The sequence below is a fragment of the Papio anubis genome, chromosome 13 (assembly GCF_008728515.1).
Source record: "Papio anubis isolate 15944 chromosome 13, Panubis1.0, whole genome shotgun sequence".
Lineage (NCBI taxonomy): Eukaryota > Metazoa > Chordata > Mammalia > Primates > Cercopithecidae > Papio > Papio anubis.
Window position 1 is genome coordinate 34,147,709 of NC_044988.1, and position 26,230 is coordinate 34,173,938.

At 39.7% G+C, this 26,230-nt stretch overlaps 1 protein-coding gene across 2 annotated transcripts; it reads right to left on the reverse strand.

Moving 5' to 3' along the window:
• Window positions 1–26: 26 nt before the first annotated feature.
• On the reverse strand, window positions 27–26,200 carry INSL6 (insulin like 6). 2 transcript variants are annotated; one of them, XM_017949888.3, is made up of 3 exons: window positions 25,814–26,200; window positions 10,084–10,153; window positions 349–430 (listed from the first exon to the last, which is right to left on the reverse strand). In XM_017949888.3, the coding sequence occupies exons 1-3, from the start codon at window positions 26,100–26,102 to the stop codon at window positions 370–372; spliced, it is 420 nt and encodes a 139-aa protein (XP_017805377.3). In that variant the 5' UTR covers window positions 26,103–26,200; the 3' UTR covers window positions 349–369. The 2 variants fall into 2 exon arrangements, with proteins under 2 accessions (XP_003911789.3, XP_017805377.3); XM_003911740.4 differs by lacking the exon at window positions 10,084–10,153 and having other exon boundaries at window positions 27–430.
• Window positions 26,201–26,230: the final 30 nt, after the last annotated feature.

Genomic DNA, 26,230 nt, shown 5'->3' on the forward strand with positions numbered 1-26,230 from the left:
TACAAGAAAATTAAAATAGAGTAAAATAAATGTATTAAGCTTTTATTAGGTTAGAAAAATTTCTATAATGGTTAGTATATCTTAGTTACAAGTGATGATCTTTTTTCCTTTAACCTTTTAAAATCAATATATGGAAGACATGCAATGCTAAGTTCTTCTTTTGTACATCCTGTAAGACAACACTTTTCTGAATATCCTCTGCGTTTTCTTTGGGGATGATTCCCCCAAAACAAATTGCTTAAGGTTTTAATTTTGTTTCTACTTTTCTTCTGAAATTTTGCATTCTCATGAATATATAGATTGATATTATGTGATGAAGAAAATTCTCTTTTCTTATCAAGGGGTGAATATGCCTTTTTATCCTGATACTCAGGTAGTGACTGCATTTCCCAATTGTTTACTGCTTCTTCCCAAGAGGCAGAAGTAGACACTGTTGAGAGAGAAGAAAAGAAATGCTCCTTTATTAAAATCTTTCTTTAGATGAAAATTTAACATTGGATCAGTAAAATCAGTTAATTATTAAAAAACAATCACATTTTAAATAAAGAATGGAAAGTATGGTTATTCAAAAGCAATATTTATTTTTAACTAAAGCAGGTGTAGTGTTTTCCTATAAAAAGGCTGTACGCATTTGTACATTTTGTATTAACAAATGAAGTTGAGATATCATTCACATGCCATAAAATTAGTCATTTTAAAGTATACAATTCAGTGGGTTTTAGTGTATTCACAGGGTTGTGAAACTATATATCTAATTCCAGAACATCTGTATCCAAAAAGAAACCCTATGCCCATTAGCAGTCATTTGCATTTCACTCTCCCACTATTCCGTGGCAATCACCAATCTACTTTCTGTTTCTATGGATTTGCCTATTCCATATCTTTCATATAAATGAAAGCATACAATACATGACCTTTTGTGCTTGGTCTCTTTCATTTGGCATAGTATTTTCAAGGTTCACCTACATTGTAGCATGTATCTTTTATGGCTGAATAATTTTCCATTGTGTGGATATTCCACATTTTGTTTATCCATTTATCAATGGACATTTGAGTGGTTTCCACTTTTGGTCATTATGAATAGTGCTGATGGCCCAGCATGGTGGCTCATGCCTGTAATCCCAGCAATTTGGGAGGCCGAGGCAGCAAGATCACTTGAGGTCAGGAGTTCACTACCAGCTTCGCCAACATGGCGAAACTGTCTCTACTACAAGCACACAAAAAATTAGCCAGGCGTGGCGGTGCACTCCTGAAATCCCAGGTACTTGGGAGGCTGAGGCATGAGAAACACTTGAACGCAGGAGGCAGAAGTTGCAGTGAGCTGAGATAGCGCCACTGCACTCCAGTCTAGATGACAGAGCAAGACTGTCTCAAAAAATTAAAAAAAAGAATAGTGCTGCTATGAGCTTTCACATACAAGTTTTTGTGTGAACATATGTTTTGAATTCTTTGGGGTGTAACCTAGGGATGGAAGGAGCACTGCATGATATAATTTTGTTTAAAGTTTTGAGGAACTGCCAAACTTTTCCACAGCAGCTGCACAAGTTTTCAATCCCAGCATCAATATAGTAGAGTTCCAATTTTTCCACATCCCCATCAAAACTTGACATTTTCCATTTTTTGATTATAATTATCCCCACGGATGCACAGTGGTATCTCACTGTAGTTTTGATTTGCATTTACCTCATGGCTAATGATGTTAAGCATCTTTTCATATGCTTATTAAATATCCTCTTTGAAGAAATGTCTGTTCAAATCCTTTGCCCATTTTCAGATTTTATCATTTGTCTTCTTATGCACATCTTATAACTGAGCAGTAGAAACCATTTTGTTCTTTATTTTAATAAAGAAATAGAGAAGTGGTAATATGCTCTAGGTACAATGAACTGATTGTCACTGTTATGCTGCTCTTAACTCACTTAGCAATACTGGATACTGGAAACCAAAATAACTCCAGAAGGTAATTATTTGAAGACTTATTGTGCTTCCATTATGGCCCTTGCTCATATACAGTACCTTCTAGGAGGATATATTTGCCAATAGCCTCTACTGTAGTGCCAGCTCTTAGGCAGCCATGTTCTGGACCATGTGACTGTATTCTCTAGCCACAGTTGAACAAACTAGAGGTTGGCACCTGACCCCAAAGAAACCAATCTGTCACAATGGCTAGCAAGCCATGTCATGTGAAAAACATGAATCGACCCAATTAGATTTCCTCAGTTTGAAACTAGAATAAGTAACAAGAAAAAAATGAGTTAGTGAGAACCAAAGCTAAAAGGATTCTACGAGGTTTGTCATGACAAGCTAAAATCATAAAGGAACATAGAAAAGATTCAGAGAGAGAGAGACGAAGGCAGAAGTTTTTTGCTTTTGTTTTTTAGAGCTAATATGATTCCCCAGGCTTTACCAAGTCTTTCTAGGTTCACTGCTATACTTTTTTTTTTTTTTTTTTGTAATAACTACTATCCCCTTTTATCTTGAGGTTATTTAGGTGAATCTATGTCCTTTGCAGTTAGAGGCCTATTAGAGCACTCTTTAATAACTTTTTATTTAATTAAAAAGTTGTTTGTTTAAAAGAATAAGAACTCTATCCAGACTAATCAGGAACAAAAAAGATGGAAATGAACAAAATACAGCAGAAAAAAAGAAATAAGTAGATACAGTTTTAAAGCAAATATCTTAACAAATGTTTCTTAAATTTTTAAAACAAATATTGTTTTAATTTAAAACATATTTTTAAAGTTTTAAAATAAATATTATGAATGCTTATACATTTAAAAATAAAGATTAAATGGATGAATTCCTAGAAAAATACAAGATGCCTTAATTGGTACACGATGACACAGAAAACCTAAATGTACCAACAACATTCAAAGAAATGAAAAGGGTTAGTCAGTTATCACCTTCAAAAAAACACATAGATGGATGGTTCCACCTATTTTTTAAAAATAGGAAATACTAATCATATACAAGTTGTTCCAGAAAAAGAGCAAAAGTTGCCCAGCTCATTTTATGAAGTTGGCATAATCTTTATTCCAAAACTAGATAAGAACAATATGAGATTTTAAAATATTTAAAAACTCATTTCACTTTCAAATGTTGATTTCAGACTCCTAAATATTAGTTAACTGAATCCATAAACATGTTTTACAAATATATTAAGAAAGGGTTCGGGGGAGCAGCCAAGATGGCTAAATAGAAACACCTTTGCTCTGCAGTTTCCACTGAAAAGGACGAAAATGGCAAGTGGATTCTGCATCTTCAATTGAGTTACCAATGTTCTTTCATTGGGACTGACTAGGAGGTTGGTGTGACTCACAGAGAGCAAGGAAAAGCAGAGTGGAGCAAGGGCCCACTTGGGAGCCACATGGGGCAAAGGGAGCTCCCCTCCCCAGCCAAGGGAGGCAGAGAGGGATTGTGCTACCCTTCCCTGAAAACCATGCTTTTCCCACGAATTCTTGCAACCTGGGGATGAGGAGCTCCCCTCATGAACCAGGGCCTTGGGTTCCAAGCATTAAGCTGTGCAGACTGATAATGGCTGCTCGGGTGGGCAGGCACTGAGATCACGAGTTCCTGGTGGGGGGAAGAGGTGGCTGCCATTACTGTGTCTCCACTCCAGTTCACTGTTTTCCCTTACCATGATGCCAGCGCAGTTTGGATGGGGAGCAGTTCCCCAGCACAACACAGTAGCTGGGACAGTTTGTGGCCAGACTGCTTCTTTAGGTGGGACTCCAATCCATTCCCCCTCACAGAGCAGGGCCTCCCTGTGGGAATTTTGGCATCTGCAGTGGAGGGTTTATGGATAGAACGCTGATATCCCTGAGAAGAGGGTCTAGGAGGGGGGTTGGCTGTGCTATCATGGATCAGCCATCTTAGTCTTTTCTGCCTACTGGCTCTGGAGAGGGAGATTTATCCCAGCACAGCACACTCGCTCCACCAAGGGGCAGCCGACTGCTATATTTAAGTGGGTCCCTGATCCTATTCCTCCAAACTGGGTGAGACCTCCCAACAGGAGTGTTCCACTGGCATCAGATCAGTGCCCCTCTGGGACAAAGTTCTCAGAGGAAAGAGCAGTCTGCCATCTTTGCTGGTCTGCAGCCTCCACGGTGATACCTCCAGGGACAGAAGAAACCAAGGTGAATAAAGTCTGGAATGGACTCCCAGCAAACTGCAGCAACCCTATGGAAGAGCGGCCCTACTGCTAAAAGAAAAACAAACAGGGAGCAGCAACAACAACATAAACAAGAAAGACCTCACAAAAACCCCATCCAAAAGTCATTGGCCTCAAAGATCAAAGGTAGACAAACCCATGAAGATGAGAAATAATCAATGCAAAAATGCTGGAAACTCAATCTTCTCCAAATGACTGTAACATGACTCCAGTAAGGGCACAGAACTGGGCTGAGTCAGAGATAGGTGAATTGACAGAAGTAGGCTTCAAAAGATGGATAATAACAAACATCCCTGAGCTAAAGGAATATGTTCTAACTTGCTGCAAAGAAGCTAAGAACCATGATAAAACATTACAGGAGCTGTTTAACAAGAATGACCAGTTTAGAGAGGAAGACAAATAACCTGAAGGAGCTGAAAAATACAACCTGTGAACTTCATGATGCAAATGCAAGTTTGAAGTCTGCAACTGAACAAACCAAGTGGAAGAAAAAATATCAAAGCTTGAAGACTATCTTGCTGAAATAAGGCAGGCAGGCAAGATTAGAGAAAAAAGAATGAAAAGGAATGAATAAAACCTCTGAGAACTATGGGATTATGTTAAAAGACAACCTACAACTGATAGGGGTACCTGAAAGAGATGGGGAGAACAGAAACAAGTTGGAAAACACACTACAAGATACCATGCAGGAGAATTTCCCCAAACTAGCAAGACAGGCCAACATTCAAATTCAGGAAATCCAGAGAACCCCAGTAAGATACTCCATGAGAGGATCAGCCCTATGACATATAATCATCAGTTCTCCAAGGTCGAAATGAAGGAAAAAATGTTAAGGGCAGCCAGAGAGAAAGGTCGAGTCACCTATAAAGGGAAGCCCATCACACTAACAGCAGGCCTCTCAGTGGAAACCCTACAAGCCAGAAGAGACTAGGGGCCAATATTTATTTGATTTTTTTTTTTTTTTTCCCCTGAGATGGAGTTTCACTCTTGTCACCCAGGCTGTAGTACAATGGCATCATCTCAGCTCACTGCAACCTCAGCCTCCAGGGTTCAAGCAGTTCTCCTGCCTCACCCTCCCAAGTCCATGGGATTACAGGCATGTGCCACCATGCCCAGCTAATTTTGTATTTTTAGTAGAGACAGGGTTTCGCCAAGTTGGCCAGGCTGGTCTCAAACTCCTGACCTCAGGTGATCCACTTGCCTTGGCCTCCCAAAGTGTTGGGATTACAGGCATGAGCCACTGCACCAACCTGATATTCTTAAAGAATTTCTAACCTAGAATATTGTATCTGGTCAAACTAAGCTTCATAAGCAAAGAAGAAATAAAACATTTTTCAGACAAGCAAATTCTGAGGGAATTAATCACCACCAGACCTGCCTTGCAAGAGCTCCTGAAGGAAGCAGTAAATATGGAAAGGAAAAACTATTATCGGCCACTACAAAAACACACTGAAGTACACAGACCAGTGACACTATGTAGCAACTACATAAACAAGTCTGCAAAACAACCAGCCAGCATCATGATGACAGGATCAAATTCACACATAACAATAATAACCTTAAATGTAAATGGGCTAACTTCCCCAATTAAAAGACACAGAGGGAAAGCTGGAAAAAGAGTCATGATCCATTGGTGTGCTGAATTCAAGAGACTCATCTCACATGCAAAGACACACATAGACTCAAAATAAAGTATGAAGGAAAATTTATCAAGCAAATGGAAAACAGAAAACAGCATAGGTTGCAATCTTAGTTTCTGACAAAACAGACTTTAAACCAACGAAAATAAAAAAGACAAAGAAGAACATTACATAATGGTAAACAGGTCAATTCAATAAGAAGAGCTAACTATCCTAAATATATATGCAAACATGCAGGAGCACCCAGATTCATAAAACAAGTTCTTAGAGACCTACGAAGAGACTTAGACTCCTGCATAATAATAGTGGAAGACTTTAACACTCCACTGTCAACATGCGACTGACCGTTGAGACAGAAAATTAACAAAGATATTTAGACTTGAATTCAACTCTGGATCAAATGGACCTGATAGATATCTACAGAACTCTCCAACCCCAAACGAGAATACAAATTCTTCTTGGCACCACATGGCACATCACATAATTGGAAGTAAAACACTCCTCAGCAAATGCAAAAGAACTGAAATCATAACAACCAGACTCTAAGACCACATCACAAACAAATTAGAACTCAAGATTAAGAAACTCACTCAAAACCACACAAGTACATGGAAATTCAACAACCTGCTCCTGATTGACTCCTCAGTAAACAGTAAAATTAAGGCAGAAATCAAGAAGTTCTTTGAAACCAAAGAACAAAGAGACAACATATCAGAATCTCTGGGACATAGCTAAAGCAGTCTTAACAGGAAACTTTATAGCACTAACTGCCCACATCAAAAAGGTAGATCTCAAATCGACACCCTAACATCACAACTAAAGGAACTAGAGAACCAAGAGCAATCAAACCCCAAAACTAGAGAAGAAAAAACCAAGCTTGGAGCAGAACTGAAGGAGACAGAGACACAGAAAACCCTTCAAACAATCAATGAGTCCAGGAGCTGTTTTTTTTTTTTTGGAAAAATTAATCAAATAGACCACTAGCTAGGCTAATAAAGAAATGAAAGAAGAATCAAATAGACACAATAAAAATGATAAAGGGGGTATCACCATTGACTCCACAGAAATACAAATAACCATCAGATAATACTATAAACACCTCTATGCCAATAAACTGGAAAATCTAAAAGAAATGGATAAAATTCCTGAACACGTGCACCCCTGCAAGACTAAACCAGGAAGAAGCTGAATTCCTGAATAGACTAATAAAAAGTTCTGAAATTGAGGCAGTAATAAATAGTCTACAAACCAAAGAAAAGCCCAGGACCAGATGGATTCACAGCTGAATTCTACCAAAAGTACAAAGAGGAGCTGATATTCTTTCTTTTGAAACTATTTCAAACAATCAAAAAGGAGGAACTCCTCCCTAACTCATTCTATGAGGCCAGCATCATCCTGATACCAAAACCTGACAGAGATATAACAACAAAAAGAACTTCAGGTCAATATTCTTGAATAATATCAATGTAAAAATCCTCAATAAAATACTGGCAAACCAAATACAGCAGCACATCAAAAAGCTTATCTACCATGATCAGGTTGGCTTCATCTCCAGGGTGCAAGGGTGGTTCAAAATACACAAAATCAATAAATGTAATTAATCACATAAACATATCTAAAGACAAAAACCACATGATTATCTTAATAGATGCAGAAAAGGTCTTCTAAAAAATTCAACTTCCCTTCATGTTAAAAACTGTCAATAAATCAGGTGTTGATGGAGCATACCTCAAAATAATAGCCATTTATGACAAACCCACAGTGAAATATCATACTGAATGGGCAAAAGCTGGAAATATTCCCCTTGAAAACTGGCACAAGATAAGGAGGCCTTCTCTCATCACTCCTATTCAACATAGTATCTGAAGTCCTGGCCAAGGCAATCAGGCAAGAGAAAGAAAGGTATTCAAATAGCAAGAGAGGAAGCCAAATTGTCTTTGTTTGCAGATGACATGCAAACATAGACACCCCATCTAGAACACACCATCGTCTCAGCCCAAAAGCTTCTTAAGCTGATAAGCAAATTCAGCAAAGTCTCAAGATACAAAATCAATGTGCAAAGGTCACCAGCATTTCTACATACCAAGAACAAGAAAGCAGACAGCTGAATTATGAACGAACTCCCATTCACAATTGCTACAAAGAGAATACACCTATGATTACAGTTAGCAAGGAAAGTGAAGGACCTCTTCAACGAGAACTACAAACCACTGCTCAAGGAAATCAGAGAGGACACAAACAAAAAAAATTCCATGTTCACAGATAGGAAGAATCAATATCGTGAAAATGGCCATCCTGCCCAAAGTAATTTATAGATTCAATGCTATTCCCATCAAACTACCATTGACATTCTTCACAGAATTAGAATAAACTATTTAAAAAGTCATGTGGAACCAAAACAGCTCAAATAGCCAAGACAATCCTAAGCAGAAAGAACAAAGCTGAAGGGAGGCATCACACTACTGGACTTCTAAGTACACTACAAGGGTACAGTAACCAAAACAGCATAAACCAATAGAATTTCTGTTCCAGAATTCAGAAATAAGGCTGCACATCTATGACCATCTGATCTTGGACAAACCTGACAAAAACAAGCAATGGGCAAAGGATCCCCTATTTAATAAATGGTGCTGGGAGAACTGGCTAGCCATATGTTGAACACTGAAACTGGACCACTTCCATACACTCTATAGAAAAATTAACTCAAGCTGAATTAAAGACTTGAATGTAAAACCAAAACTGTAAAAACCCTAGAAGAAAATCTAGGCAATGCCATTCACAACATAGGCACAGGCAAAGATTTCATGACAAAATCACCAAAAGCAATTGCAACAAAAGACCAAATTGACAAATGAGATCTAATTAAACTAAAGAACTTCTGCATAGCAAAAGAAACTATCATCAGAGTCAACAGATAACCTACAGAGTGGGAGAAAAATTTTGCAATCTATCCATTTAACAAAGGTCTAATATCCAGAATCTATAGGAACTTAAACAAATTTACAAGAAAAAACAAACAACTCCATTAAAGAGTGGGCAGGCCGGGTGCAGTGAGTGGCTCACGCCTGTAATCCCAGCACTTTGGGAGGCCGAGGTGGGCAGATACCTGAGGTCAGGAGTTCGAGACCAGTCTAGCCAATGTAGTGAAACCCCATCTCTTCTAAAAGTACAAAAATTAGCCAGGCATGGTAGCGTGTGCCTGTAGTCCCAGCTACTGGAGAGGCTGAGGCAGGAGAACTGCTTGAACCCAGGAGGCAGAGGTTGCAGTGAGCTGAGATCATGCCATTGCACTCCAGCCTAGGCGACAACGCAAGACTCCATCTCAAAAGATAGAAAAAAAAGAGCAGGCAAAGGACATGAAATGACATTTCTTAAAAGAAGGCATTCATGTGGCCAACAGACATTTGAAAAAAAGCTCAACATCACTGATCATTAGAGAAATGCAAATCAAAATTACAATGAGATACTAACTCACAACAGTCAGAATAGCGATTATTACAAAGTCAAGAAACAACAGATGCTTTTGAGGTTGCAGAGAAATAGGAACTAATTGCCACTGTTGGTGGGAATGTAAATTAGTTCAATCATTGTGGAAGACAGTGTGGTGACTCCTCAAAGATCTAGAACCAGAAATACCATTTGACCCAGCAATACCATTTGACCCAGAAATACCATTATTGGGTATATACCCAAAGGAATATAAATCATTCTATTACAAAGATGCGTATGTTCATTGCAACACTATTCACAATAGCAAAGACATGAATTCAACCCAAATGCCCATCAATAATAGACTGGATATAGAAAATGTGGTACATATACACCATGGAATACTATGTAGCCATAAAAAGGTATGAGATCATGTCCTTTGCAGGGAAATGGATGGAACTGGAAGTCATTATCCTCAGCAAACTAAGGCAGTAAGAGAAAACCAAATACCACAAGTTCTCACTTATAAGTGGAAGGTGAACAATGAGCTCACATGAACATGGGGAGGGGAATAACACACAATGGGGCCTGTCAGAGGGTGGGGTTGGAGGGCTAGCATTTACGAAAAATAGCTAATGCATGCTAGGCTTAATGCCTAGGTGATGGGTTGATAGGCATAGCAAACCACCATGGCACATGTTTACCTATGTAATGAACCTGCATATCTCGCTCATGTATCGCTGATCTTAAAAATAAAATTTAAAAAAAAAAAAAAAAATGAAAGGGTTCATCCCAGAAATGCAAGGATAGGTCAAGATCACAAAATCTATCAATGTAGTTTACCATGTTAATAGACTCCCATCCTCACTCACAGCTGGATTTGCTTTCTTCTTCAGGAGAAAATTGAAGCAATCTGAAAAAGAACTTGCATCAACTCCCTTTGCAAATTTTTAAATTCATCTCTTAACATGTACACCCATATACTCTCCCTTTCTACCTATTTCTACAGATGAACTATACACTCTAAAGCCAATTTCTGCACTTACATATTACATCTCATCTCCTCTTGCCCACTCTAGGACACTACTCCAGCAATCCTTCTCTGTATTCTTCATCAGTTTTTAACTTCTATTGAATTACTCTTATCAGAAAACTTGTTATTTCTCCCACTTACAAAAACACACACACACAAACCCATACATATTTCTCTTGGCCCCACTTACTCTGCCAGATACCATCATATTTATTTTCTCTTTTCTGTGACAAAACTCCTTGATAAGAGTTTTGTATATTTACTAACTTGTTCCTCTTCTCTCACTGTCTTAAACCCACTTTAATCAGGCTTTTGTTTCATCACTCTACTGAAACTTCTCTTATGAAGGTCACAAACATATTGCTAAATTCAACAGCCATTCACATATTAATTGATTTATCAAATACACCTCTTCCCGATATACTTTCATCATTTGGTTTCCACAGCACCACACTCTTTTTTCTTCCAACCTAAGTAGCTGTCCCTTTTCTGTCTCCTTTACAATTCTCACTCCCTAACTTTTTAATGTTGGTGTTTCTGAGGACTCAGTTCTTAGTACTATTTTCTATGTACACTTACTCTTCTGGTGATCCCCTCTAGTCTTACGGCTCAAAAAATTATGTATCTACCTATGACTCCTGAACTTCTACCTGCAAACAAGATTACTCTTTCAAACTCCAGATTTATATACCTTACTTCCTACTCAACACCTCCACATTAATGTTTCAAACTCAACATTGTTAAAAACGCCATGAAATTCAACATGTCCAAAACTGAACTACTGATACTGTCTTCCAAACCTGTTCCACTTTGAGGCCTTTCCTATCTCATTTATGACAATCCTATCCTTCCAGGTGTTCCATATACAAAATTTTAGAATCAACAATGTTTTGGAGTCATTCTTGATTTATCTTCCTCATATCTCACATCAAATATGGCCCATGTATAACTAGAATTTAAGTTTTCACTACCTCCACTTCTATCATCCTTATCTAAGACCCTCCCTAACAAGTCTCTGTTTCTACTCTTGCCTTTCTACAGTCTATTCTCAACACAGTAGCCAGAGTGATCCATTTAAAATGTCAATTATGTCACTTCTCTGCTAAAAAATCTTAATGACTCCTTGCATCACCCCAAAACAAAGTCTTTAAAATGATCTAAAACAGGGGGTCCCCAACCCCTGGGGACTTAACTGGTCTATGGCCTGTTAGGAACCAGGCCACATGGCAGGAGGTGAACAGTGGGCAGGGGAGCGAGCAAAGCTTCATCTGTATTTACAGCTGCTCCCCATTGCTCGCATTATCACCTGAGCTCCACCTCCTGTCAGACCAGGGACAACATCAGATTCTTATAGGAGCGTGAACCCTATTGTGAACTGCGCATGCCAGGAATCTAGGTTGCATGCTCCTTATGAGAATCTAACGACTGATTATCTATCACTGTCTCCCATCACCCCCAGATGGGATCATCTAGTTTCAGGAAAACGAGTTCACTGATTCTACATTATGGTAAGTTGTATAATTATTTCATTATACATTATCATGTAATAGTAATAGAAGTAAAGTACACAATAAATGTAATGCACTTGGATCATCTGAAAATCATTCCCTTCCTGGTCCAAGGAAAAACTGTCTTCCATGAAACTGGTTCCCAGTACCAAAAAGGTTGGGGACTACTGGCCTAAAATGCTCTATTTTATCATGTCTGCCTATTACCTCTTCTACCTTATCTTCTACTACTTTCCTCACTTTCTCTGCTCCAACCACACTTGGCCTCTTAGGTATTCCCTGTATACATCAGGCAGAAGGGTATCTGCTCCACTGTTTCCTCTGTGTGAATGTCCTTTCTTCAGATATCCGCTTGGCTAATTCCCTTACCACTTCTTTTCTCGTATCTCATCTTTTCAATAATTGGTCTACCCTTACCACACTGTTTAATACTATACCCCACTTTTCAACTCCTTGCTCTGTTTATCTCCCTTACACTGTTTTTTCATTTTTCTGTAGCTCTTACTACGTTCTAATATTTACTTATTATGTTTATTACTTCAGAGCGCTCCATAAAGCCTTTGATCTTTGTCTGTTTTGTCCACTGATATATTCCCAAGAATCTAAAATTGTGCCTGGGTGCTTAGTAGGTACCCAATGAGTATTTGCTTAATTAATGAAAGAAAAAATCGTAAGACTATGCAAAAGTATGCCAAAAGAAGACCTTAATAAAGTACAGCCCTATTTACAATGATTAAAAAAAAATCTCTTAGCAAGCTTCCTTACCTTACTGAAGATTATATAGCATAAACCTACAAACATCATACCTAATGGAGATATTTTAATGTATGCCCTTTAAGCCTGGGAATAACACAAGAAATCGAAGCAAAAAAAATGGTGTAAGTTTAGAAAGAAAGTGATATAACTATCATTTTCAAATGATAAAAAAAAAACTTACAGAATCAACAAATTATTAGAACTATGAAGATAGTTCAGCATGGTTGCTGGATACAGATCAACCTATAAAAGTAAATTGCATTTCTCTAGCCAAGTCACTAACTAGCAAATATAATTCACAGGTACTAACAATAGCTGAAAAAAAAATTATTAAGCATGAACTTGCCCGATACCATAAAAGTTTCCATAAAGAAAACTTTAAAATCCTAATAATAGAATATAAGTAATTTCATGACTTTGATTAGGATGACTTTATGTAATAAAGAGATCAATAGCGGGGAAGGGAACAAGATGACCAATTAGATGCAGCTGTGATCCGTGGCACTCAGGGAGAGGAATAAAAGAGTGAATTCAGCACCTTCAACCGAAATATCCAGGTTCTCACACTGGGACTGACTAGGCAAATGACTTGACCCAAAAAGAATGAAGAAATACAGGATGGAGCAATGAATGGCCCACCAGGGAACAGCAGGGAGCCAAAGGAACCCCACCCTCAGCCAAGGAAAGTGGTGAGTGATTGCGTCACCCCGCCCGGGAAACCACGTTTCTCCCAGAGATCTCTGAAACCCAGATCAGGAAATCCCATCTTTGATCCCTGATCTTTGCAGATCAGGAGATCCCATCATGAGCCCATGCCACTAGGGCCTTGAGTTCGATACACAGAGCTGTGTGGAGTCTCAGCAGAGCAGACGCTCAGGCACACACTGAGGCCCAGGAGTTTTACAGACTCTGGCCCTGGCATCCCGGCAAGGCGGGAGATACAACAGTGCATATCCGAAGGAAGGGGGCTGAATCCAGGGAGCCAAGCCATTGTTCTGCACGTCCCACTTCCACAGTACCTCACAAGTTAAGACCTGATTTGGAATTCCAGCCAGCCAAGGCAAAAGCTGGAGTCTGCCTGAAATGGGACAGAGTTCCTGGGAGGAGGGGCAGCCGCCATCTCTGGGAAAGGTCAACTCAGCCTTTTCAGCCTCCCGACTTTGGAGAATCCAAACAGTCGAGAGGAGGAAGGTACCTCACAGTTCAGCACAGCTGCTGTGTCAGATTGTGGCCAGAATGTTTTTTTTTTCTTTTTTGAGATGGAGTCTCACTCTGTCATCCAGGCTGGAGTACAGTGGTGTGATCTTAGCTCACTGTAACCTCTACCTCCCAGGTTCAAGCGGTTCTCCTGCCTCAGCCTCCCGAGTAGCTGGGATTACAGGCACGTGACACCATGCCTAGCTAATTTTTGTATTTTTAGTAGAGACAGAGTTTGCCATGTTGGCCAGGCTGGTCTCGAACTCCTAATGTCAAGTGATCTGCCCGCCTTGGCCTCCCAAAGTGCCATGATTACAGGCGTGAGCCACCACGCTCAGATTGCTGCTTTAAGTGAGACCCCAATCCATTCCTCCTCCCTGGGTGGGACCTCTTTGTGGGGGCTTCAGCCACTCCAGCCAGGGGCACAGGCACAGAGACATGATCTCTCCCTAGGACTGAGCTCCTGGGGAGGAGAGGCTGCCACCATCTCTGCAGTTCCCTTTACTCAGCTGTTCCAGCCTGCCAGTTGGCATGAGAAAGGGTTCCCCAGAAGGCAGTACAGCTGCTTTGGCAGATTGTGACCAGACTGCTTCTTTAAGCAGGACACCGATCCATTACTCCTCACTGGGCAGGACCTCCATGTGGAGGCTTCAGCCACTCCAGCCAGGGTTATACAGACAGAGCTCTGATCTCACTCTGGGACAAAGCTCCTGTGGGGAGAGGCAGCCACCATGTCTGTGGTTTTCTGCATCAAACTACCCAACTTCAAACTATACCACAACGCTACAATAACCACAACAGCTTGGTACTGGTACAAGAACAGACACATAGACCAATGGAACAGAATAGAGAACTCAAAACCACACACCGCACACCTACAACCATAGGCTCTTGGACAAACCTGACAAAAACAAGCAATGAAGGAAGAATTCCCTATTTATTAAATGGTGCTGGAAGAATTGGCTAGCCGTAGGCTCAAAATTGAAACTGGATCCCTTTCTTACACCCTACAAAAAAATTAACTCTAGATGGATTAAAGACTTATGTAAAATCCAAAACCATAAAAACCTTAGAAGAAAATCTAGGCAATACCATTCAAGACATAGGCACAGGCAAAGATTTCAAGACAAAAACACCAAAAGCAATTGCAACAAAAGCAAAAATTGACAAAGGGATTTAATTAAACTGAAGAGCTTCTGCGCAGCAAAAAAAAAAACTATCATGAGAGTGAACAGACAACCTATAGAATGGGAGAAAATTTCTGCAGTCTATCCATCTGACAAAGCTCTAATATCCAGCATCTATAAGTAACTTAAACAAATTTACAAGAAAAAAAACCACCCCACTAAAAAGTGGGCAAACAACATGAACAGAGAGTTCTCAAAAGAAGACATATACGTGACCAACAAACATGAAAAATAGCTCAACATCACTGATCATTACAGAAATGCAAATCAAAATTACAATGAGATACCATCTCATGCCAGTCAGAATGGCTATTATTAAAGTTAAAAAACAACAGATGCTGGCAAGGTTGTGGAGAAAAAGGAACACTTTTACACTGTTGGTGGGGTTCAACCATTGTGGAAGACAGTGTGGTGATTTCTCAAAGACCTAGAGGCAGAAATACCATTTGACCCAGCAATCCATTATTGGGTGTAGGAATATAAATCATTCTATTATAAAGATACATGCAAGCATATGTTCACTGCAGCACTATTCACAACAGCAAACACATGGAATCAACCTAAATGCCCACCAATGATAGACTGAATATAGAAAACTCGATACATATATACCATGGAGTACTATGCAGCTATAAAAAAAGAATGAGATCATGTCCTTTGCAGGGACATGGATGGAGTTGGAAACCATCATCCTCAGCAAACTAATGCAGAAACGGAAACCAAACACCACATGTTCTCACTTGTAACTGTGAGCTGAATGATGAGAACACATGGACACATGCGGGGGAACAACACAATGGGGCCTGCCTGACAGGGGGCCTGGGGGAATGGAGAGTATAAGGAGGAATAGCTAATGGAGGCTGGGCTTAATACCTAGGTGATAGGATGATCTGTGCAGCAAACCACCATGGTACACATTTACCTATGTAACAAACCTGCACATCCTGCACATGTACCCCTGAACTTAAAACGTGAAGGAAAAAAAGAAGTCAATCCTCTTCAAATTAGTGTATACATTATGTTGCCAGAAGTCAGGGACCCTGAACAGAGGGACTGGCTGGAGCCGCAGCAGAGGAACATAAATTGTGAAGATTTCATTTTAATGTGGACAGTTATCAGTTCCCAAATAATACTTTTATAATTTCTTATGCCTGTCTTTAATCTCTTAATCCTGTTATCTTCGTAAGCTGAGGATGTACGTCACCTCAGGACCACTGTGATAATTGTGTTAACTGTACAAATTGATTGTAAGACATATGTGTTTGAACAATATGAAATCAGTGCACCTTGAAAAAGAACAGAAAAACAGCAATTTTTAGGGAACAAGGCAAGGCAACCATAAGGTCTGACTGCCTGCGGGGTTGGGCAAAGAGAGCCATATTTTTCTTCTTGCAGAGAGCCTAGAAACATTCATCAGTCCAGTCCACAGAAATGCTTGTTTGGATCCCTGACAATTGGTGAGCTGTCTGTGTATTGTCCGGGGTAACTATAGGTCATGAAGAGTCTAAACATTATGCTTATCTCTGCTATATTAACCTCCTGTTAAAACAGGCAGGAGTTCAAGAGCCCATGGAAAATATGGTCACCCTATTCAGGGCGGTGGAGGAACACTGTCCTTGGTTTCCTGAAAAGGGAACATTAGATGTGGAACTATGGGATCGTGTTGGTACAAAATTCCGGGAACTGGTCCCAACAGGGAATTATGTTCCTGTCACTGTTTGGAGTGATTGGGCCTTGGTACATGCCATCCTAATGACATACCAATCCCATGATCCCTGCAGTTACAATTTTCTGAATCTGGTGACCCTCTACCTCTTTCTCAGGTTTCCTCTCCCGTTCGGCCTTCGTTATGTGCTCAGCCTCTCCTTTCACCTACTCCTCCCCGACCTGACGATATTGAGGATTCAATATCTAACTCTGGTGACTTTGGCTTAATGTCACCCCCTGATGACCTTATTTCTTTTCAGAAGAATATGCCCGGGACCATAACTATGCTAACTCTTCCCTCTTCAAACCTTTGCAGCCTTTGCCTCCAGAGCCATCTAATGGCTCCGGGACCAAACTACAATTTACCTGTAATTCTGCAGGCCCTCCCCCATCCTCCACAGCCCCTCACCCTCCTGTCATTTCGGTCCCTCAACCGGTCACTTTGCCATCCACTCAACCTGCTCCTCTACCCTTCTTCACACATGGATGCCCCTGCCATTCTGGTTGCACAGGATTGGGACAATAATCATCAGTATGCATCTGCCTCTTCTCCCCCAATGCCCCTTTCTCACACTCTCATACCGGTCTGACCTCCTCAACCTCAGTTTCCCTTATCTACATATACTTTTCCTGTCACTTCTATGCCGACTCTGTCTCATGTGCCTGTTCTTGAAACTACCATGCAACATTTATTACACCAGAACAAAGAAACAAGTGGATTAGAGGCATGGGCTTATCCCGTCGCACTGGAACCTCCCAATGCTCAAGGAGCACAAGTGTGTGATATGTGCCAATCTTACCTTTTTAAAAGAATTCAAGGATGCTTGTACTCAGTATGGTCCTACTTCTCCATATGCTAAAATGGTATTACAGACTCTTTGTACTGAGGTCACTTTGCTTCCTTTAGACTAGGACCTTTTGGCAAAAGCTGTTCTAACTTCATCTCAGCATTTACAATTCTGTACCTGGTGGTCAGAGGAGGCCCATCTGCAGGCTCAGCTAAATCGGGCTGATGGCATTCCAATGGCTCAGGCTCAGCTCACAGGCTTGGATATTACTCTGACACTACTGCCCAACTAGGCTTTGATGCTCTCACCACAGAACAAGTAACAAAGGTGTGTATGAGAGCTTGGGATAAATTACACACCTCGGGCCAAGCTCCTGTTTTCACCACTGTTAAACAGGGTCACAATGAATTATACCCTGATTTTTTGGCTAAATTACAAGATGCTGTTGAAAAATCTGTCTCTGATGAGCATGCTCAAGGTTTTCTCCTTCATATGTTAGCTTTTGAGATTGCGAACCGTGAGTGTAAAATGGCCATGTATTGCTTCCAATGACAAAATTTACCTCAATTACATTTAGCATTGTTTAAACTTTCTAAATGTTCCTGAAGACAATACTCTGACTGCAGCTGAACGCCATTATACAGCCAAAAATATTCTCCCTAAATGAAGGCAAGCCAGTGTTATGGAAAAACTCCCAAACCAATACCTGGGAACCTGGAACAATTAAAATGTGGGGAAGAGGGTATGCTTATGTTTCACCAGGAGATCATCAATCCCCTGTCTGGGTGCCCACTAAAAGACTTAAACTTCGTGTGAATACTAACAATGAAAACCACAGGGAAGAGACGTCTGCATCAGAGACCATCCTCATACCTGGTGAGATCTGTGCCAACTCCTCATAAACTGGCACACCAAATCAAAATGGGTCTGGTTCAATCCTCCCTAATGGCAACAGAGACCCCTCTAACTAATCCCACTTCTCCTAATTCCCTTTTTCTCCTTACGAACCTAAAAAATCTCACCATTTCTACTAGCCTGAAAATAATATCCCCCTGTTCTTCTGTTCCTCCTTCAGCACTAGATCTCGCTTACAATAGGTTTTATTTAATAATTCTCTTCCTTATACTTTGTCTCACCAGTTTTCCCTCAAACTGATTTACCTGCTACACAAAATTATTCTTATTGGGCTTATGTGCCTTTTCCTCCACTTATCCAACCTCTCACCTGGGTGGATGCTCCTGCAGAAAGGTATACTAACAATAGTGTGTGGATGCCTGGAGCTACAGATAACCGTTGCCCTGCTCAACGAGGAGAAGAAGGCACTGCATTTAATGTTACTGTGGGTTATAAATACCCTCATCTGTGCCTCAGACATGCACCTGGTTGTATCCATCTAGAAACTCAAGTCTGGGCTGCTTATCTTCCAGAGAGATTAGCCACAGGGGAATGGGGACATTTGGTCCCCGGCCTCTCCCTTTCTCTTTTAAGACAAATGAAAAGGGGAGTAATAGGAGATCCCCATATTTTCAATATAAACCTGTAGGAAAACCATGTTCTAAAAATTTTGAGAGCCTATCTAAAACTTTAATTTGTGAAGACTGTGTTAGTTCACATGCAGTAATATTTAAAAAATGATTCATATGGTTTAGTAATAGACTGGGCACTAAAGGGCTATTTAAAAACAGTTGCTCCTCTGGCTGAAAGCAATGCCTAGAGGCTACTTATTGTATTTCTTATTGGGAGGACAAGGATCATCATCCTACTTTGCATAGAAGGTTCAGCTCGTTCTTTCCCTTAAAACGGGAAGATAATGGCATTACCCACACACCCCCCCACCCCTGCCAAGGCCTCATATGATATTCCCCATTCTGAGTCCTGAACATCCAGAACTGTGGAAATTGGCTATTGCCATGTCTGGACTGTGAGTATGGGAATTGGAAGCTTTTCTGTCTGTTGTCCCCACTATCGCCCCTCACGTACGTGATTCTGAACCCCATGATAAATCCCCTTTGAACTCTTACCCTCTTTTTGACGCCGATCCTCCTTTATGGGACTCCAATTGGCCTTATAATTCTTTTCGACCCAGGTATGCCCCTCTACCTCTTTGGCATCCCCGGGCACCTCGGATTGCTTCTTTACGGTGGAGAACATTGGGTGTTGCCACCGCCGCTCTTCTCCCTCAGTATCAATGTAGATTCAAACATTCTGCTTTGTTTACCTCCAGCCTGACCATTCCTATACAGAGTTGTGTTAAGCCTCCTTACATGCTGTTAGTGGGAAATATCAAAATTTGGACGAAAAATCAAACTGTCCAATGCATTAATTGTCATTTATACACTTGTGTTAACTCCCATTTTGACTTCAGGAAAACTGTAATGTTGGTTCAAGCTTAAGAAGGAATCTGGATACTGGTAACTTTACCCAGACCTTGGGAATATTCCCCCTCAGTACATTTAATTAACGACGTGTTACAACAAATTCTCAAAAGATCAAGAGATTTGTTTTCACTTTAATTGCTGTGATCATGGGCCTAATTACAGTGACTGCGCTGGCCACCACTGCTGGAGTGGCATTACACCAATCTATTCAAACGGCTCACTTTGTTAAGGAATGGCAAGGCAATTCCACCCAAATGTGGAATTCTCAGCAGGGCATCGATCAAATATTAGCTAATCAAATTAATGATTTAAGACAGTCTGTTATTTGGCTTGGAGACTGGCTAATGAGTCTCGAACATTGCAAGCAAATGCAGTGCGATTGGAATACTTTTGATTTCTGTATCACACCATATTCCTACAATGAGACTGACCATTCATGGGAAATGGTCAAAGGACACCTTCTAGGTAGGGAAGATAATTTATCTTTGGACATAACTAAATTAAAGAAACAAATTTTTGAAGGCTCTCAAGCTCATTTATCCATTGTGCCTGGAGCTGAGGCGTTAGATAGGGTGGCAGAAAGTCTTTCTGGACTAAACCCCACAACTTGGATTAAGTCTACTGGGGGCTCCATCATAGTAAATTTTGGAATCATGTTTCTCTGTTTAATCAGCTTGTTTTTAGTGTGCTGGACCCGTCAAAGAATCCTGCGTCAAAACCGAGAGAACGAACAAGCCTTCATCACCATGACACATTTATATAAAAAGGGAGAGATGTCGCGGGAAATCAGGGACCCTGGCTGGAGCCACGGCAGAGGAACATAAATTGTGAAGATTTCATTTTAATACGGACATTTATCAGTTCCCAAATAATACTTTTATAATTTCTTATGCCTGTCTTTAATCTCTTAATCCTGTTATCTTCATAAGCTGAGGATGTACGTCACCTCGGGACCACTGTGATAACTGTGTTAACTGTACAAATTGATTGTAAAACATGTGTGTTTGAAAATATGAAATCAGTGCGCCTTGAAAAAGAACAGAATAAAACAATTTTTGGGGAACAAGGGAAGGCAACCATAAAGTCTGACTGCCTGCGGGGTCAGGCAAAAAGAGCCATATTTTTCTTCTTGCAGGGAGCCTATAAACGGACGTGTGAGTAGGGAAGATATCGTTCAATTCTTTTCCTAGCAAGGAATATTAATATTAATACCCTGGGAAAGGAATGCATTCCTGGGGGTAGGTCTATAAACGGTTGCTCTGGGAATGTCTGTCTTACGTAGCTGAGATAAGGACTGAGACACACCCTGGTCTCCTGCAGTACCCTCAGGCTTACCAGGGTGGGGAAAAACTCCACCCTGGTAAATCTATGGTCAGACCGGTTCTCCGCTCTCGAATCCTGCTTTCTGTTATCTAAGACATTTATCAAGACAATACGTGCACCACTGAACATAGACCCTTATCAGTAGTTCTGCTTTTGCCCTTTGCCTTGTGATCTTTGTTGGACCCTTATTAGTAGTTCTGCTTTTGCCATTTGTCCTGTTCCCTCAGAAGCATGTGATCTTTGTTAGACCCTTATTAGTAGTTCTGCTTTTTGCCCTTTGAAGCATGTGATCTACTCCCTGTTCTTATACGCCCGCCCCTTTTGAAACCCTTAATAAAACACTTGCTGGTTTGAGGCTCAGACGGGCATCACAGTCCTACCAATATGTGATGTCACACCTGGCGGCCCAGCTGTAAAATTCCTCTTTTTGTACTCTTTCTCTTTATTTCTCAGCTGGCCAACACTTATGGAAAACAGAACCTACATTGAAATATTGGGGGCAGTTTCCCCTGATAACATTCCATGCATCCCAAATAAAATACCATGTGGATTTTTTAAAAAGAAATTCAATAAGCATACTTTTAAATATATATGAAAGAATAAAGGTTGAAGATTTAGCTTAGTCAATCCTAAGGGAAAAAATAAACACTGAAGACTTGTCCTGCCAGATAAATCACATCCTATAGAGTCACAGTATCAAAAATAGTAATGATACAAGGTCAAATAAATGACCAATTAAAATAGGAAGCTCAAACTTATCAATAATGGTAATCCCACAAATTAGTGAGAAAAATAGTTGATTAGTAGAAAGTGTTTAGAAAACTAGCTCCCTATGTAGAGAAAAATAAGACTTATTGAGAAACTGAGGTAATATTCCTACCTACACCAGAACTAAAAACTGGCCTAATAATTAAGGACTTAATGTGAAAAGTAAAACTGAAAAGTTAACAGAAGGACAGAAAAGGACCTCTAATACATAAGGCAAAACACTTACTGCCTAATTATGTAAAAGTTAAGGCTTTCAGTCAAGCAATACCAATAGACAGATGTCAAAATGGGAGAACACATTTGTGACATCTAAAACCAACAACTAGTTATTATTGTATCTAGATTTGATTAACTCCTACAAATCAATTGGAAAATGATAACAATTCCAACAAGAATTGGGCAAAATATATAAACAGGAAATTTTAAGAGAAAATCCAAAAGGCTAACATATATATGAAAAGATGTTCAGACCCAGAGCAAGTTAAAATAGATATGTAATGTCATTTTATGTCTATTACACTGGTAAAAGTTAATAACTGTATAATGCTCATTGTTGACATAGATATGAGGACATAGGATTAGTGGTACAACTATACGTTGGTGTAGTCATTCTGAAGAGCAATCTGACACTCCTCAAGCAAATTAAACATACACATACTTCATGACATCGTAATTCCACTCTAGATGTGTATCCCAGAAACACTTCTAGGTTCATAAGGGGACACATACAATGATGTTCATGGCAGTGTTATTTATAGTGGTAGGGAGTTCAAGGCTATATAGATTCATAATTGAATCTTTTGTTCTAAAGATTCATTATTCATAATTGAATAAATCAGTAAAATGTGAGGAATGCACATGAGTACTACGCAGTAGTTAGAAGCAATGGACTAAATGTTCACATGGCAACAATAAGATGTAGATCTTAAATGCCATTTAGATATATCTTAAAAACATACGCACAGGAAAGAAGCATAATTTGCAAAAACTTATACAGACAAAAAATATATAATGAACACATTACAACTGTCAATGACAGGAGGAGAATGGAAGTGCAGAAAGGGGCTAAGAGAGGACAATCATCTTCTGTAAATTATAATTTACTTATGTTTATTGTCTATCTTTACCATTCTGTAGGCTTCATGAGGGTAGGAGCCTTCACTGTTTAACATCCCAAGCACCAAGAAAAATGCCTAACACATAATAGGCACTCAAATTTTGTTAAAGTAATGTATAAAGAGAAAGGCCCTTTACAGATTAGTTGTGATATCTGAAACATAAAGAAACAAGAAAAACAAGAATATGTGACATGAAGACCAAGAATATGAGAATATGATTAATCTAACTGGAATAGAGGTTACAGATTATGAAAAGCTGATTTTGAAACATTAATGATTTCACCTGGCACTCATATCTGGGAAGCACAATACTCAGTCATAATTTAGAAATATGTTGTCAACTTCATGGTGCCACATTATGGGTAGGTCTTGGAGATACTGCCTCCACCTTCAGGGTTCATTAACAAGAAGCACACAATTACAGATTCAAGTTATGTATGAGTAGCTTTGAAAAAAAGCATTTTTTAATAGCGGCGTAGCAAATTATATTTTTCTGTGTCAGACTCAAATAGATCATCAGAATATTAAAATTTCAGACAACTGACTTGATTTAACACAACAACTTGTCCTGCTGGTAAAAGCGAAATAAAAAGTAACCAACTTTCCAGCCACATTCATATATAAAAATCACGGCATAATTATGTATTCTATATTAGAAACACATACATCTCTGCAACTTCTAAATTATTTCCTAGAAATTAACAGGACAGAATAAATGTCATCTTCCTTATAGATTAACAATTTTTAAAATAATACAATTCATATTGATAACCTAACTCATTTTTCCTTCCTCTACATATTTCAATACAACTGTGGTTTTACTGCTACACCGTATTTCCACTTCAGCAAACTGTCTTTTACACAGTTTCCATAGTAGCAGGTTTTGTGTGTATAACAATTTTCAAATATTGTCAGACACATTTTTATTTTCTACAAGTCTTGTTTCATTGCAGCTCCCTGCTCATTGTTAATGACATTTATTCTTCCAGGGGAGTGTGAATAATACCTAAAACAAAGGGATCATTAACAAGCTGAGTTTTAAAGTTGAACATTTTTATTAAGAAAATTGTCTTTAGAGCACTTTGTTGAGAAAAGGCATTCCAACCTCTATTTAAATAACAGCCTCAAGCTTGGAGGTCTAAAAATAAAATTTTGACTACAGTATTATAGCACAGGTAGTGAGAGCACAGTATTTGATGTAAGAGAAATGCCCACCCAACATAAAGCAGAAAGGGAAGGCTCTTCTTGCACTCCTGGGAGAAAAGAATAAGAAAGAGGAGTTAAAAAAAAAAAAAAACAGAGAGAGAGAGAGTAAGCTAGACCTTGTTACTCAAAAGTGTGGGCCACCAACAAGCAGCACCTGGGAGCTAGTTAAAAATGAAAAATCTCAGGCCCCACCCCAGGCCTACCAACTCAGAGGCTGTAAATTAACAGGATTCCCAAATGATTCATACGCACATTAAAGCGTGAGAGTCACTGAACTAAAGTAACAGTAGAAGACTGGGGAGAGACACTTCCTTCATTCTAACAGAAGGACAAAGTGAGGTTTGTATGTGGGTTAGTTTGACGGTCAGTTTGAAAATGATCAAGAATCAGTCTCATGGTTTCTGTCTTTTGATTTTATAAATTGTATTCATTTATTTCAAAAAAGTTAATGAGTGCCTACAATGTGCACTGTTTGACTTTTTTCAGTACTCTACATTAGGGTCTCTTTTTGGCATGATAGTTTACTCATTCCCTTAATTTCAGAAATATTCACTTTTGCAACCTTTGTCCGAATCAAATAAACTGAATTACTGTAAAAGGCAGTAATTTTCTTCCTATGGATAGACTATAAACAAAGTGCAATTTCTCTTAAAATAGCAAATCATATTGGGAATAAAATATGTTAAGTCACAAATGTAAAAACATAGTAAGATGATACCAATGAATCTGAAACAAGAATATTCTTCCTGCAGACTGCTTGAAAGCATTAAGTATAAATTCAACACATATTAAACACATGCTACGTGCTAGGCCACCTGCCAGGCATTTCAGACAAAAATATGCATGAAATAGTCCCTATAATATAGTATGGTATATAAGGCTGACTTCATGGGACTGAAACCTGTGTAGTCACACAGGCCTTGCATTTGGTTTAAATGTTCCGTTGTTGTAGTAGAAATTCTCAATAAATTTACCTTTGAAACTGTAAGTGAATGAAATACAAGTACGTAAACTTTTAAATGAAGCCTGATAGAATGAACCAGGCCTATCTCCTGGTGCGTGACCAGGGGATATGAACAAGTAAAGAAAACAGTTTTATATTTTACCACCTTTATTTTAATGGCCCTTTCCTGCTTTTCTGAACAAGGTATCTGCATTTTTATCTTCTACAAGGTTGGCTCATTCTGTAGCCAGTGACGACAGTCAAATAGAACTATGTGCTAGATACTGTGGTAGAAAGGACAATGGAGCTATTGGATATGAAAGGTCAATGATGACTTCACAGGGAAAATGATACTTAAGTTGGGCTTTGAAGGACATAAAGGAGTTTGCCAGATGACAGGCACTCCTGAAAGGAACAACATTCTTACATAAATTGTAGACTTACAAGTGTACACTTATTTCCTCTAAGTTTAAAAAAACAAAAAAAAGCGCTTCGCTGAAGTTTTGTATATTTTCAATACACTGTTTTTTACAATTTTTTTAAAAAGCTGTATACTAGGCACAAATTCCACTTCCTGGGGAAGCTTACCTTCTGGCAAAGCAAATACAGGAATAAGAAATGTACAGAGGTGAACAAACATGCCTTCGGTTTAGATTTTTACCTGGGTTTGTGCCTCTTCCCCGGGCCGGGAAAGCGGTTTGCGGGCTTTCGAACTGGTAGGGGCTGAAGGCTTCGACCTTTTCCGAGGCCTGTGCAACCAACCGTGGGAAAGGGGTTTCCTCCTCGAAATGGAACTGGCTCCAGTTGGCATGGCCGCAGAGTTTTTCTATTTCTTTCACCAAGTACCTGCCGCACAGCTTCCTGGCACTGCTGATGTCGCTCAGTTCACGGGAAAACCGAACCAGCAGGAGTCCAAGCCACAGCATGCACAAGCAGAAGTGCCTCAGCATCCCTGTGACCGCAGGCGAGTCCTCCGCGTTGTGCAATGGCGGTCGGCCTGACTCTGCTCCCTCTCTGCGCCTGCGCCAGGCCGAGCCGCGCGCACAAACCCTGCGGAATTCCGAGCGCGTGGGGGCCT

Bases quoted from the DNA above. Each gene is read 5' to 3' on its own strand.
- INSL6 (XM_003911740.4), bottom strand. From the start codon at position 26,102: ATGCTGAGGCACTTCTGCTTGTGCATGCTGTGGCTTGGACTCCTGCTG. The intron at 431-25,813 runs GTAAAAATCTAA...CTCTCTCAACAG, and splicing joins GGGAAGAGGCACAAACCCAG to TGTCTACTTCTGCCTCTTGG.